The 16,738-nt window shown below is 41.4% G+C and overlaps 1 protein-coding gene across 1 annotated transcript; it reads right to left on the bottom strand.

Annotated features, from left to right (window-relative positions):
• Positions 1-12,165: 12,165 nt before the first annotated feature.
• LOC114053483 (proteasome subunit beta type-9-like) lies at positions 12,166-16,647 on the bottom strand. The gene is made up of 6 exons (XM_027876583.1): positions 16,476-16,647; positions 14,201-14,268; positions 13,696-13,827; positions 13,156-13,285; positions 12,551-12,692; positions 12,166-12,350 (listed from the first exon to the last, which is right to left on the bottom strand). The coding sequence occupies exons 1-6, from the start codon at positions 16,548-16,550 to the stop codon at positions 12,223-12,225; spliced, it is 675 nt and encodes a 224-aa protein (XP_027732384.1). The 5' UTR covers positions 16,551-16,647; the 3' UTR covers positions 12,166-12,222.
• Between the last annotated feature and the right edge of the window lie 91 nt (positions 16,648-16,738).

Below are 16,738 nucleotides of genomic sequence, written 5' to 3'. Positions count from 1 at the left end.
GACTCCTGCACTCACTTCTGTAGTTGTCTCTCCCCACATGAGTATCACGAGAAGCAGATTGTGTGATGAATTATTTTCAAATAATACCTTTCTATGACTTCATTGCAGGGTCTTAGGGGCTCCCATCTCCCCCTCCTATGGTACAAGAGATCCCAGATTCTACTTCCCTTTGTAATTCTCACCCCCTCAACTCTAAGCCCCAAATATTCCCCAAGGGAATGAGAGCAAAAGTGCTTGGGAGCCTCTTCCCTAGGATCCTGTGGGTGTCTAGATAGTCATACCCTGACCTAGACATTCAGAATGCCTCCCTCAGAGTCAAAGTTTGTAGACTGTCACAGGTGTGCAGACTGTCAAAGCATTGCATTGCTTCTTGTAGCCTGTTTTGGGGCAAGAGAAAGATCTTTAAAGTAAATATTACATGGGCCCCTCAACATATTTCTTACTGGAGCACCTCCACCCTCTTCCTCCTCAAATAAGATAGCTGCAGTACCATTTAACTCCTAACTAGTGCAGAGATGATCAACCTGGCATCTAGTGACACTAAATTCCTGCTGGTTTTCAGTGGTGTTGGTGGGTGGGGATGATGTGGAGAGGAGAAGGTAAAGGCAGGGACTGGGGTTCAGGCTGACATCCAAGTTCTTTCCCCATTTATTTCTCTTCTCAGAGCGCACTCTCTCTCTCTCTCTCTTTCTTCCCTTCTTTTCCCCTCTCTCTTTCTTTCTTTTTTTCCTTCCTTCCCTCTTGCTTTTTTCTTTCCTTCTCTCACTTTCTTTTTTCTTCTCTCTGTCTCTCTCTCTCTCCCTTCCCCTTTCCCCCTCTTATTTTTTTGTTTTTCTCCTTCCTTCCCTCTCACTATTTTCTCTTTCTTTCTCTCACTTTCTTTTTTCTTCTCTCTCTCTCTCTTCCTCTTCCTATCTCCTTCTCTCTTTCTTTCCTCTCTCTCTCCCTTACATCCAACATCACATTACATGGGTACTAGCTGATAGAATTGAAATTCAATCTGAAGTCTTCTGACTTCAAATTCAGCACTTTGGCCATGGATCCCTGGGAACAAGTTCAATCCCCTCATTTAACTGATGAGGAAATTGAATCCCACTCAGCATGTAAATGACAGGGCCAAGATTTGAAGCCATATCACCTAACACTCAATGTAGTGTGTAACACTGGCCTTGGAGTAAAAAAAGAACTGGGTTCAAATCCCACCTTAGACAATTATTAGTTCTATGACTTTGAGCAAATTGCTGAAATATTCTGAACCTTAGTTTTCTCATCTGTAAAACAGGAAGCACTTACCTCACAGAAGATAAAATAAAATAATGTATACAAATCACTTTTCACACCTTAAAGTGTCATATAAATCTGGAATATTGTTAGCATGACCTGATGCTTAGAGTCCACTATTTTAAAAAAATCTAAATCAGGCAGGAAAGGGAAAGAGGCATTTCAGTATAATGAAAGGGAAAATAAGACTGGAAGACTTAAGAATTCTCTTGTTTGCAGTATTGTGCAGTGTAGTTTGCAGTTTTGGGGTACAGGTGGAATGTGGATTAAGAGAAGGTGAGGAAGAGTGATTAGTATTCCACAGTGGCTCCCTGTGTATTGAGGCATTGTGGTTTGTGGGTTGGATTCAGTCTTGGGGAAGCCTGACCTCTAATTAGGGAGATTAGGTTCCCTCTTCTCACATTCTTCAGCTCTTTACTCCCTACTGTGTCTAAGGGAAAAGTTGCAATTATGGTTTAGAGCTAGCCACTTCTCCCTGGGGGGAGTAAAATGGCATTCAATGTAAAAGCATGAATTAGATATAAGACAGGTAGTTGATTCCTATACAGAAATAAAATGCTCAATATGGAAGAATCAAAGCATGCAATAATAGAATGATTGAAACAGAATTCAGCCACTTAACTATAGTTACAATTGATTGGGAGGCTAATAGTCAAGTCTCATTAGAAGATAAAGCAGTTTTATGAGACTGATACTTAGCCATTTTACACTTCAACTTGGCTTACTAATTTATTAGTTTTTGTTTTCAATTTTGTTTACCTCTTCTTTGATTTTTAGAATATCTTTTTTTTGTATTTATTTGGGATTTTGAAATGCATTGTTTTTCTAGTTTTTTTTAAAAGTTATGTCTCATTCATTTATTTTTCATTTTGCTTTTTATTTATGAAATTATACAGAGATATAAACTTAAACTTCAGGACTGCTTTGACTACATTACACAAGTTTTTGGCATGTTATCTTATTGTTTTCATTTTATTTGATGAAATCATCTACTGTTGTTAAAAGAAATCTAGAAAATGGACCAGACTGACTCCTGATGGAAAAATCCAAGAAAAAGTAATGACCAATCATATGCCCATGCCAGGTTAGTGCAGGAAGACAGACAGAGAGGGATAGGGTCCAGGCAAAAGCATAGCCCATGTGAAGCACTCCAGTACAGGAAGAAGCTGTGTACCAGGGCAAGGTCTGAGGCCATATCTGGCACTCCCAGTTCCAGACTATGCCACTCCGACAGAAATAGGTGCTGAATAGCAGCTTTGTTACCCCATCTCTGAGTGACAGATCCAAGGCAGACTGAGGGGATTACCTGCACCCAGGGATGACTTTAGGCAGTATATAAAGAGGGGAACAGGTTCAGAAGCAAGAAGCAAAAATGTAGCTCCAACATCAGGAGCTGAGCTGGGTTTCATTTCTAGTTTCTAGCCCAGTCTGAAGTCTGCAGAGGAATAACCAGGGCAAGAATCCCAGACCAAAGGAGTTCTGCCATTCTATCACTCAGCTACCCAGCTGGCTGATAGTGGCCAAGTCCAACATCTGTCTACTATTGTTCAGATCCAAACCCAGGTTAGGAACTTGCAGAACTCAGACTGGGGGAAGGGGAGGGAGAGAAACTATGAGACTTTGCCTTGAATCAGACAACTCTGAGATCATTGAAAATTTATAAATCCCCAGCTTGAGCTGGTCTTGAGACCTTGAATCAACACAATACTCAATACCCCAAGAAAGCAGCAACAAGAATAGCCCAGATATTCCCTCCAGAAACCTACAGATTTCATCAAGTCAAAAGTCAGGAAGTTAGGAAGGAAATAAAAAAAAAAGAATCCCACCACGTAAAGTTGTCAATGCAACAAGGATTCTCATGACACAACTTCAGGAAAAAAATTGGCTCCAAAATATATACAAAGTCTTAAAGAAAAACACAGCATGGGCACAAACTCAACTAGAATTACTGAAATGATGAAGAGTTTTAAAAAAGAATTTAAAGCATTTTTAAATGAATGAATGCAATTAATAGAGGGGAAAATTGGAAAAGAAATGTGAGCTATGAAGCATTGGAAAGGGAATTAATAGCTTGGCACAAAATATATAAAAGCTTGTTCAAGTGACTAAAAATTCCAAGTAGATTTATAGAACAAGCAGCTCCACCAATATCACATTAGTGTTCTTGTTTCCTATGTGAAGGGAATTATGATTTTCATATTAATCGATATGATATGTGTAATGAATATACTAATAATTTAGATTTCTCAGGAGACTCTGACTTGGGAGATAGAGTCTTAAAATGCATCTTGAAATGATCAATCAAACCCTTGACAACACTCCTCACAATCACTACATTCTTGTGCTTGTGTATGTTAAGTGAAGTGAATCAAAGATTGGAGAACCTGTTCCTATCACAGGACTCTGCTCCTGTACCCCACCAAGTAATGACCTCCCAAGTACTCAAAATAACACTGTTCTCACAGGACTCCAGAACACCTTTATTATGGACTTGTGCTTGTCATGGGAAACCACTCAGACTCTGGAAATGATTGTTTGTAATCCAGCTTCCCCCCTCCTTTCCTACTTGTGATTCATGCATATAAGCTATGATTTTACTCTAGTTTAGAGAGCACTCCTCATTCTGAAATTGACTAATCAAACCACTGCTTGATTACTGGCACTCTTGTCTCTATGCCTGCTTTGCTCAGTTCCAGGTATTCCCAGGTTAGGGAATGGCTTAGTAAAATTTTGTTAACATTAATTGGTTTCAGAAGTTTTTAAGGGGTGGCCATAGAAGTGAAACCTTAAGCCCTCCAGTAATGGAGAGAAGGGACTAGGCACCACTGGACCTTTTTCCATAGTCCAACTTGCCTCATCTGACAGGTTCAATGCTCCACCTCTCCCTCCACTATAGATCTGACCTTTGATCAAGCCTGTTTTTCATCGTGAGGAGTGCTCCAGGGCCTCTTTTCTTGATCCAGATCACTTTGCTAAAGCCTGTTTTTTTTCTTTAGTCTTTTGGTACACTGATTGGCATTTGCCTGTCTTTTCTCTTATAAATGCATGTCTGGTTATGGACTGCAGTTTTGATTTCTGCATGAGTTAAATTTAATTTGCAGAAAAATTGCTTACTTGGTTGGTTTTGTGTGCTATTTGGAACTGAGTGAACTTACTATTTTAATTGTGCAATTGGTTAGAGTTGTGAAATGTTTACTTCTGTAATTCAAGTGGATTGCTAGTACAGTGTGGATTATTTGTATTTTGCGTATTTGTATTGTTATAGCCCTTTATAGTGTATTTGTATATTATATATACTTGTTAGTTAAGTGGTGTTATTATGTTTGAAGTGTTTACTTTTAAAATGGGACAAATGTGTGGTAAAGGCAAGGGGAAAGTTACAGCAGTTCCTATTAACAAACCCCCAGAATGAACATGTGCCTTCCAAATGTATAGAAAATATGGTCTTTACTGTCCCTCGTATTGCCAGGATTGGTTTGATTTAACTAGTGACAACCCTAAACTTTGCTGGCCTCCTTGGGGCAGCTTTGATAAGACCAAATTAGAGTATTTAAAACAAAAACTGATGAATAAGGAAACTCAGCCTCATGAATGGGACAGCTATAATAAATGGTACTCAGAGGCAAGGGAAAAAGAGCATAGGTCTAAATTAGAATCAGTGAAAGAAAGGGTTAAAACATTTGAAAATCTTCTCTTTAAGAGCCCACAAACTGATGAGGTGCTTTGGTACCTGTGCTTGGACCCAATTTATCCCTAGCCTCAGAAACACTATCCTTGGCAGTTTCCCTTAAGTCCAAGGACCCTATCTCTGGCAATAACTCATGAATGGCCCGAGTGAGGCAAACTCTCTCCTTGTTACAAGGACAAGCTGACTTCTGTAGAATTTCTCTTGTATGAACAGGACTATCTTGTACCAGCAGAACTATCGAGTACTGATGCCCACAGTTACTGTATATAATCTAGAAGGCAAGTTATAGACATCAGTTTCTGAAACTATCTTGTTACAGACATAACCGACCAAAAATCCCATCTTCCCGAGGTTTCCAGTAGTGAATGACATAGTTGTATGCTATCACCTAATTAGCATGCTTGGCACATAATCCGCTACTTTTCTTATATAAGCTTTAGCATCCATCATGCCTGTTAGGTTGCAAGTTCCCTAAGGAGCTCTGCTCACCCTGGCACATTCCATGAGAATCCTTGCTGTGTAGAGTAACAATAAATCTTTGCCACCTTGACTTAAAGAATATTTGAGTCTGTGAATTCATTCCAGATGACCCTGTCCTATACTCTGGTCCTTGAGAGGTCTAAACCTCTCAGACTGCAACAAAACTACCCAACTACCTACAATATACCCACCTTTACCAAAAGACCCCACCAGCTCCCTAACTTTTATGTTCCCTTTCAAGTTGCAAGCCAAAATTTGGCCAGGAAAACTCCCTCAAGGACAGTAGCTTGATCAGGACTTTTGGTTTCAAGCCCTGGCAGCACGGAGAATCCAGGCTATTGCCAAGGAGTATCCTAGCCCCAGGGAGGACACCCTAGCCTTTGCTAAAGCAGTTCTGACTCACCCTGTATTCATACAGATCCAGATATCAACTTATGGTTGCCTTGGTCAGTAAGGGGGAGACTAAGAATTGGTGGCAGCAGGTCATCTGGGAAGATCCGTAGGAGGAACTGAAGATAGATTGGCACTCAGAGGGCCAAGGTAAAGAGCATTACCAACTTGCTCAAGTTATGGGTGAAAAGTTCCTTGAGGCCATACCCTTGTATTGTCCTGACCCATTGATTTAACAAAGGTCTGAGATACTAAACAGGACCCTGGGGAATCTGTCTATCAGTTTTATGATAGACTTGCCCAAGCTTTTGATGCCCATTCTGGTCTCCAGCAAGATAGTGCAGTAGAACAAGTTGTTTCTTTCCATCTTTATTAATAATCTTCACCCGCCCATCCCTAAACAAATTAAGCTGGCCATTTCTGATTGGCAACTCTGTCTCCTTAGGACTCGCCTGGCAGTTACTCTAGCAGAGGAGGATGAAATTAGTAAAAGGGAACTTAGAGAAGCAAAAAGTAAAATTTTCCTTGCAACCCTTTGCAGCAGTTGCAGCTTATTCCTCACCAGCCCCAGCCCATTCCTTACCAAAAGGGAAGCATCATTATACCATCAACATCAATCAGGTGAAGAGTTTGTTTTACTTGTAGAAAACCTAGTGACTGGAGGAAAGAATGTAAAATGATAGGTGGGGTAAATGCTGAGGAGAAAAAAAGAGAAAGCACCCTAGGAAGAATTAAGGGACCCTCCCTACAATCCTGAACACTCAGTATGATTGGCTCAGGGGAGGCCCAGTAGGAGGGTGGCAAAAGGAGGGGGATGTACAGGTGATGCCGTTATCTCCATGACTCATGTTGGAGATGTTTCCTTGCTCATACAAGTGTCTACTGTAGTTGACACTGGTGCCACACTCTCAGTTTTAAACCCTTCTGCCTTCCCCACTCCCTTCCACAAGAGTCAAAAGTGTATCTCAGTTGGGGGTTATTGCTAATAAGACCATTGAAGCCCATATCTCCAAACCAGTCTCCCTTTTTATTGGAGGGATCAGTGCTTTTCATCATTTTGTCCTGGTCCCTGAGACCTCTAGTCACTTACTAGGATGTGATCTGCTTCATAAATTACAGGCCGTTATTTCATTTGAACCAGGAGGGACCACTTCTTTGTGTCTTTTATCTCTGACACCCTCCACATATGAAAGTGTTCCCATTCCTTTAGGTTTCTTTTCCTTAACCCTTTTTGACCATCCAGCTCTCAACCAAGTTCATTCCAGCTTGTTGGCTTCAGATGCTACTGATATTGGGTCAGTTATCAATGCCCCATCTATTGTTGTGCAGTTGGACCCATTTAAACCCTTCCCACCCATACATCAACGCTCACTCAGCATATTTTATCAGCAATATTTGTTGAGGAAGTTTGGCCCCTCATCAATGCCTATCTATCTAAGGGCCTTATGGTCCCCAGTACTTCCCCTGTGAACAAACCCATCTTGCCTGGTGGGAGGGGCTGGTGACTTGTGCATGATCTTCCAGCAGTTAATTGCTATTGTAATACCCAGAGCACCTATCTGCCAACCCCGCTCCCCCCTGACACTCTGCTTAACCTTGTACCACCCTGGGCCACTTAATTGATGGTGATTGGCCTCTGTAGTACTTTCTTTTCAATCTCAGTTGCCCTGGAAAGCCAATTCATTTTTGCTTTTACCTGGGAGTGATGCCAATACACCTGGACTGTCCTTCCAACAGGGATTCACTGAGTCACCATCCTATTTCTCATAGATATTAAAACAAGTCTTGCTCTGGTTAGATTTTAAAGACTCTGTCCTCTGCCAGTTTGTTGATGACCTTTTCTTCTGTTCTCCCTCCCAAAATATTTTTGTTTTTAACTCTGTATACCTCCTTAATGGTTTAGCAGAAAGAAGCCATAAGGTGTCTAGGGACAAACTCCAGTTTGCTTTCCCCTCTGTTAAGTTCCTAGGACATCATCTCTCTGCCCCTGGCCTTTGCTTAGGCTTTGTCCCATTTTAAATCTATCATTCAGTTCCCTGTACCCCACACTAAGCAGCTAAAACCGACTCTTCAAATTCCTGAGGTACAAGTCCCTCTAAGCATGGCCTTATTAACATTTTCATATCAAACTGAAGGCCTGCCTAAGCCTCCTAGCCTAACAAAAGAAGAGATAGCCACAACCCAGAAAATAATGTTTATCACAAAACAAGAAAAACTTCAAAAGAAAGGATGTAAACTTCATAAGATTTCAGGACTATGGGTCAGCCCAAACAGACTTATAGTACTCCCTAGGAACTTATTCCTCCATATGATGGGGCACCTTCATTCATTCAGCCACTGGGGACCCAACAAGCTAATGGAGTTAGCCTGAAAATATTGGTAAGGGAATTTTCACAGGACTGCTGTCACGGCCTATGAGATGTGTCCCACCTGCCCCAAGCACGATGCATCCAAGCCTCTGAAGCCAGCCTGTAGGCAGTTTCCTCTCCCAGATGTGCTGTTTGAAACCTAACAGATATGACTTCATTCAATTGCCACTCACCCATGGTTACAAATATGCTCTGGTTATGATCTGTATGTTCTCCTGATGGGTGGAAGTGTTCTCTTGTCATGCTGCCACAGCTACTGGGGTAGCAAAAATCCTCTTAGAAAAAAATCATTCCATTATAGGGGGTTCCTAAAGAAATACATAGTGACAGAGGCACCCATTTCACAGGAGCTTCATTAGCTAAGCTGTTTTCATCTTGGCCAATTGCTTAGCACCTCCACTGTGCCTATCACCCCCAATTATCAGCAATGGTTGAAAGAGTTAATGGGATACTTAAAATCTCCCTTGATAAATTCTCTGAGGAGCTAGGTATTCCCTGGCCCAAAGCCCTTCCTTTAGCCCTACTAAGCCTTAAATCTAGACCATTTTGGTTCCCATAAGCTCAGTCCCTATGAGATAGTAACAAGATGCCCAATGCCATTGTACCCATGGGTGAGAAGCATAGCAGCCAAAGGCTCCCTCCAATACTGCATTGGGTTGGCTCAGAAAATAATAGAGACTTACCAACTTGTCTGATTCCCATTCTTTAGAAATTCTAGCCAAGACTTAACCCTTGATCCAAACTGGTGACTGGATCTACTGGAAATGTCATCTCCAAAAACACTCCTTGGAACCACAGTGGAAAGGTCCCTTTGAAGTCCTGATAACCACCACCACTGCTGCCAAACTCTGGGGAGTGGAGTCCTGGATCCATCTGTCACATATCAAAAGGGCAATACTGACCACCTGGATTGCAGAACCCACAGGTGACCTGAACCTAAAAATTAACAGGATCCAAAGCAGCTGACATTTGAAGTAAACAGCTATTCTCAAGACACCCAGGCTAAGAGGCAGACTACAACTGTTGTAGACCACCGATCCAAGAAACCTGACATAGGCTGAGGTTTGTAGTTACTCCCTTTATGAACTGAACCTTTTCTTTCTCCTTGTTACTGTCTCAGTGTTCATGGAAGTAGTATTATTTTTTCCTTTCACTTTTATGTTGCACTTATCTCCCTAAGTTGTGATAAGTGAAAGTTTTGCCATTTAAGGTAAAAATTCCTGGGACTGTAATTTGTTTTGAATTTTGATTACTGGGATGGTTATCTGAATTGTCACAGAGCCAATAGTAGAAAATGGCATGTTGAGCAGTCTGAGGACTTCTAAAGTGGATATCTGTGCCTGGGAAAGGTTGTGGGGACAACTTAAGACATAGTCTAGGTGGGATCCTCCTGATTCTATTTCTCCATTGTGTCATTTCCTTTCTGGAAAAGGAAAATTCCCACTTGGTCAGTCCTGAGCCTTGACATGATTGGCTGTCAGATATGACTCATGTCTGGAATCAGATAGGGCTAAGAGAGCTTTTCTCTACCATGTTCCTCTTTTTCCTTTTATAGCAAATTTCTATAAAAAAGTTTTATCAACATTATGTTTCAAATGAATGTTCTTCTTCAATCTACAAGTCATTCTTACCCTTTGACCAAAAAGAGGGAATGTGAAGGGAATTATGATTTTCATATTGATATGATATGTGTAATGGATATACTAATAATTTAGATTTCTCAGGAGACTCTGGCTTGTGAAACAGAGTCTTACAATGCAGCTTGAAATGATCAATCAAACACTTGACAACACTCTCACAATCACCACATTCCTGTGCTAGTGTATGTTAAGTGAAGCAAATCAGATTGTAGAACCTGTTCTCATCACATAACTCTGGTCCTGCACCCCACTAAATAATGACCCCCCAAGTACTCGAAACAATACTGTTCCCACAGGACTCCAGAATGCCTGCGTTGTCATGGGAGGGCTTGTCATGGGAAACCACTAAGGCCCTGGAAATGATTGTTTGTAATCCACTCCCCCTTCTCCCCGCCACTTCCCTGTTTGTGATTCATGTATATAAGCTGTGCTTTTACTACAGCTTAGAGAATATTCCTTACTCTGAAAGTGATGAATTAAACCACTACGTGATTACTGGCAATCCTATTTCTAGGCCTGCTTTTGTGGCTCCAAGAATTCCCTATTTAGAGACTGGATGAGTGAAATTCTGTTAACACCCACATCGATCAATTCCAGTAGTGACTGTTCTTTTCTAATATTTTTACATCTATTGTTTTGATGTGCGTTTTTCTTCATATGGATAGTGATAGATTTAATTTCATCTTTGAAAATTGTTACATATTTTGACCACATATCTATTTGAGAATAGATTAGTCTTACATATTTGTTGTAAGACTAAGACAATTATGTACATATATTGGATATATAAGACATATACGTTATTTTTAAGAGAATTTTCTACAGATCTTGAATATGAAACTTCTATCAGACATGTGACAATTAAAATTTTCCCCATTCATTATCTTCTATTTCTTATTGTAGTCAAATTTCTTTTGTCCATGCAAAATCTTATAAATTTTACATAATCAAAATTGTTTCTTTTATCTTTTAAGATTACCTCTGTTCCTTTGTTTGGTTATAGATTCTCCTTTCTGAACACAGTTGTGAAAGGAACATCCTATTTTTCTTTCTTTTTCTTTTTTTCTTTTGATTGACTCTGCTAGGAACTTATAGTGGTATATGGTGCAAGAAACTAGTCTAACTAGTTTCTATTTAAGACTAGAAACTAGAAAACACTAAATATGTTTTCTGCCAACCTGCTTCCTAATTTTCCCCAATGTTGTTATTCACTTAAATGTTACATTATCATAAAAGTTTTTATTATTATTTTACCCAAACTTGTGATTTTTATAGGACTATTCCTATAAAAGCGCCCTCTATTTACACAGACCAGAAGTTATTCTGTAAAGATTTAGAAAGTTTCCTAGGGAACTGAAAGGTTAAGTGATTTGCCAAGGGAATCATAACTACCACGCATTAGAGGTGAGATCTGAGTGAAAGTTATAGTGATACCGATGCTGGCTTTCTATTTGGTAGCTCACACTGCCTCTTAGAACCTCATTGCTATTTCTCAGTATATGACCCTCATGTATTCTACAATATGAAGTTGGGTAACACCAGCTGTATAATTTTGGACAAGTTGCTACTCCTTTTTGTGCCTCTGTTTCACTGCAGAATAGTCAACAGTCAATGAACATTTGTTAAGTATCTACTATGTGCCAGTCACTCTGCTAAGCACTGAAGATTGGAATATTAGGCTAATCTCTAAAGTCTCTTCCATAGCTAGTGTTTGTTTGATGGTTATTTCAGAAATAAAACATTTTGAAGCCACACTTAAATTCATTGTAATTCATATTTATCTTGTCTCTTACCAAGCACTATTAGACTTGAACCCTATCAGACCTATGGCTATATATGACATACACACACACACACACACACCCATACACACACTATTGCTAGTTCCCCCTACATTTCATAGGACCTAGTAAGAGAGCTCTTTCCAAGATCGGGGGGCCGTTCGTTTCTTCTACTCTGTTAAAGCAGGGTCAAGGGATAGAGTCAGGAGGGAGACGAAAGTATTTGGTTCCTCACTGGAGAGGAACCACCTTTGTCATCTCCATGACTACTAACAGATTTGTAAACTGTTGAACAGGAATGAATCTTAGAGATCCTATGGACCTTACAGAACATATAAGTCAACTTCAGATGATAAATGGGGAAACTGAGTTCCAGAGAAAGGATGTAGCTTGCCCAATGTCATACAGCAAAATTATGGAAGAGTAGGGATTAGAGCTACACTCTTTTGAGTCTCAGCCCAGGTTTTTTGCCTATATGCCACATTGTCTTCTCTCTTTCCAAATCCTCTGAGCTGCTCCCAATGACTACACCAGACTCTGAATTCAAGATGTTTATTAGAAAACAAAGAGATGGAGTAATACGTGAGGATGTCTTATTCATCATAGAACTGGGGTAGCTCCTTCCCCAGGATGATTTCCTGTTTGGTGCCAGCAGCTGTGATGGTGACCAAATAGATGACCCCTCCACTGGAGCCATCCCTGCCCATGGCCAGAGCAATAGCTATTAAGAGATTTGAACAGGCAGGGGAAAAGGCAGGTTTATCTTGGTTCAAGACCCTCTTGTCTATCTCTGTAGGCTATTCTCACAGCCCAGGGTATCCATCCCTTTGGGAGGTTTATCCCCCTTTTTTGTTTCTCCCTCCCCAAGGACCACTGTTTTAGTTTTAATTTTCCCCTTCCCCTTCCCCAAGGGATAGTTACCATTAGCAGTAAACTGTCGGCACTCCTCAGGGGACATGCCTGGTTTATAGGTGGCATCCACATAGCCATAAATGTAGCTACTGCCAGAGCCTCCTATAGCAAAAGGCTGTCGAATCAGCATCCCTTCTAAGGTCCCATACACCTGAGATAAGGTAATCAAAAAGTAAGATGATGATGGTGATGATAGTGATAACTAACAGTTATATAGCACTTAATATGTGCCAAACACTATGCTAAGCATTTTACAATTATTATCTTATTTGTTCTTCACAACAACCTTGGGAAGTAGATGGTATTATTATCCCCATTTAACTGATGAGGAAACTAAAGCAAAAAGAGGTTAAGTAACTTGCCAAGGGTCACACAGCTAGTAAGTGTCTGAGGCCAGATTTGAACTCAGGTTTTCCTGACTACAGTTCTCTTTTGGAGCCCCATAGGAGAAAGCCTTGTTTCCCCTGCCCTAGGCCTTAGATTCCCAACTTCAGGCCCCACACTGAAACCACACATTTACCTACAGCAACAGTAGCTCTGGCCCTCATTGACAGGATGATTTGTGACCCCTCTAATTAATTACAAGTGTAGTGATCCTTGTGGGAGGGTCTCACCTGTCCTCCTTGGTATGGATCCCAGCCAGCCACCATCAGGTGGGCTGAAAGCTCTTCTCGGTATTTGTAAGTGATATTCCTCACCGTGTTTGCAGCAGACAGAACAAGGGGGGGTTCTTCTAGCTCCATCCTGGGGAGATTGACAGCCATTGTTTCCTGAACTATCATACTCCTGTCTCTCTCTCAAATCCTCATAAACCAAACATATATACCTATAATACTCCAAACTCCAATTTCACTACACTTTTGATTTTTCACTATCCCCCACTTCTTATCTGCTTCACCCTCTCTACTGCAACACAAACTATAAATTCCTTTAATGACAGCTAAAGTCCTTCTCATAGTGTCTAAAGAGGTCTCTACACCTCCCCCACCGTGTCACTCACCAACCCACCCACCACAGTCTCCTTACTCTATATATGTTAAGTAGCATTGGAATAGGGGAATATAATGAAGAAGAAGATATCTAGATGCAGTAGTTTGGATGGGGAGTATACGAAGAAGAGGATAAAAAATCCCAAGACCATTCCTGACTCATACCCATGAAGCTCCAGCTGGTAGGTGGCCATGTCAGCTATGGCCTGGGCATCAGCAGCTGAACCAGATAGGGCACAATAGATTCGTTGGTGCAGAGGGGCCAGCTTGTTAAATACTCGGTTCACTACAGCTTCTCTGAATGGTGGAGGAAAGAGATGATGAGAGAGGCTATTAAGGAAGAGACGTGAGGAATAAAGACCTGATCCTTATTTGCTCATCCTTTCCAGTTACATTTCTCAATTATCCTGGCATTCTCACTCTTAGCAAAGATATCCTCCACCCCAGTATCCCTATTTCACCTAAGTATACCCTTATTTAGAGTCCGCATCCCTTTAAATTTCCTTCCATAGTCTGATTCCAATTTCTTATTATACCAGCCCCTGCTTTGTTATTCATGTTAACCCCCATCTGTTCCAAAACTACCTCTGAAATGCTTCTTATGCCTGGGCTAGGCAACATACCTGTTTGGGGAGAGTCCCCTAATTCCTGATCCTCCTCTGATACTTACCCTGCAGAAACTCGGGAATCAGAACCGACCACAACACCACCATCAAACTCCACTGCCATTATAGTTGTCTATAGAAACATAAACTTTTAGAATGTTAAAGCTGAATGACACCTTTACACTCTCCCCCTCATTTTACAAGTAACAGAAAACAGACAGATTACAAGAAACAGACACATAAAAGCTGTTACAAGTTTGGTTAGTGGCAAAGCTGGAAGTGGAACCAAGGGGTCTGACTTCCAATATACTATTCTTCCTATTATGCCCCACTCCTTTATATGGTAGGGAGAAGGTATCTCAACCTGGCTAAGGGTCAGGACCTTAGTGCCTAAATCTTAGATTCCCTCAAGGACATCCTTCCCTACCACAGGGAAAAGAATATTGGGAAAACCCCAGGGACCACTTGTTACCTTTTTGGTGAGGGAAGGTTGGGGGATGTGGGATTGAGGGAAGATTGTGGGTACCTTTACAGGCCTGGTTGTTCCCATGTTGAAGTGACCTCCAGTGTAAAAAGTTGGAATGCATGATGTTTTGTATCTAGATATGGTATGGCACTAGCTAAGGGGGTGACTAGGAATTTGTTAAATGGAAATTGTTGTTTGGCTTCTCCCAATAAATTTAGATGATTGCTGTGGTAAGCTCTCAGAATGATGAAGTGAGGGTTGGGTATTTAGGAGCTCAGCCATGAGGACAATTTTTTTTAAACTGAAGAGATTTAGTTAAGCAGATTTTGATAAGGGGGAAAATAAATAGCCAGAGGAGAAATCTTGAGTTTCAAAACAGCTGGAATCTATGGTTTGAACCTAGTTGGAACATTATACGCTTATGCTTGACTGGTTTGTAAATATCCATTATTATTATTTTTGTTGCCTGAAGTAAAAATCACTATTTCTGTATTTCACAAGACTGCCTTAATGACTTATTGTGACTTATTCAAACCAGACCGCTCACCATCCACAAGCTGGCTAAAATTTACCTTCTTAGCCTTATCTCATGCTATTGTCCCTTAAATACTTTATTTTTTTTAGCCACTCATTTACCATTTGTTCACCATGATTCAGAAGACCTGAGTCCAATCTCAGGCCTGCTACTAAATAGCTGTGTGATCTTGAACTAATCATTTCAACTCTTTCATCCTCAGTCTCCCCAATTATAAAGAAGGAATTCTTCTCTGCAGGCTCTTCTGATCCTATATCCTGCATTTTCTTACCTCAATGCCTTTGTTCATGTCTTTCCCTATATCTGCAATACCTTCTTTCTCCCTTCATTTAAATCCTGCCCAGTTTTCTTGATCCAACTAAATGAATGTCATTTCCTCAAAAATTTTTTTTCACTGTATCACCGCATTGCCTCCTCTGAACTGTAGTTTTTATGTAGATGTTGCACAGTGTTATCCCCACTAGACTGCAAGTTCCACAAAGGCAGTGACCTTGCTTGACTTTCTTCGTCACTTAACCCAGTACATCAGAGTCTGTACAGGTGCTGATTAAATGTCTGCTGAATTAAATCCATCATGAGGAGTGATGAGGCAGCCCTACGTTCCTTGGTTTTTAGTGTGCTACAGATCTATGCCTATCTCAGTCCTTGAGTAGTGGCAGTGAGGGTAGGTCAATTGTCTGCTTGCTACCACTCTACTTTCTCCTCTCTATCTTCCTTAGGCAATAAGTTTATGGATTAAGTCCCCAGAGTAGTTTTGTGTTACGTGATTAGCATGGTACCTGAACCAAGGATGAAGATTACCTGGGTCACTTCCAGACCAGGGGTACTCCCCCCGTTCCTCCTATAGCTATCTCTCTCTCCCATGAATACTACTGGAAGCAGTCTATGTGATGAATTGATCGTTCTTAAAAAAATATTTTACTTCTTTACTTTTTCACTCCAGGTTTTCACTCATCCAGCTCCCATGGTCCAAGTGACCACGGGGCTCCTTCCTGGAATCTACTTTCTTCTTCTCTACTCTTCCCCCAAATCCACCCCTGCCAAGTTTCCCCAAAGAAGCGAAAGTGAAAGGGCTTCGAAGTCGCTTCTCCCTCGGCCTCTGCCGCGGAGTCTGGACGACCCTCTTTGGTTTCCTCCAGCAGGCTTTTTAGAGTTCATCAGCACTCCACACCCCTGGACTACCTCTCCCAAAGTGAAACTTTTCCTCCTATCGTGGGCTGCCTGAGGAACGGTGGTGAAGGGTTGCTTCCACGTGTATTTTCCAGCTCGGTCGGTGACGCCGGGCTTCCAAAGCCGTACCCCATTTCCATCCCTCTTTGTTGTCCCTCGAGCCTCTTACCCCGGTGTGGACTTCTCCGACTCCGGGACGGTTCCCAAAATAAGAACTCTCCAGCATCCTGCCAGCGCTGTGCATTACTCCTCTCTGCCCTTGGCACTGCTTTCTGACTAGGGATAGAGCGCCAGCTCCGCCCCTTCTTGTTCTGCTTCCCTCTAGGGGCGCCTCTGTAGCTTTGGGCTGTGGTCTAGTCCAGCTCCTAACCTGTTTAAGGCTGATCTGCTCGGTGACTGGTGACGCTACATCCTGAGGAGGACCAGCTGGAG

Source organism: Vombatus ursinus, unplaced genomic scaffold (genome assembly GCF_900497805.2).
Source record: "Vombatus ursinus unplaced genomic scaffold, bare-nosed wombat genome assembly UNPS02014811.1, whole genome shotgun sequence".
NCBI classification, from domain to species: Eukaryota; Metazoa; Chordata; class Mammalia; order Diprotodontia; family Vombatidae; genus Vombatus; species Vombatus ursinus.
Note: the sequence above shows the minus strand (reverse complement) of the source record. Positions and strands in the feature narration are given on the sequence as shown.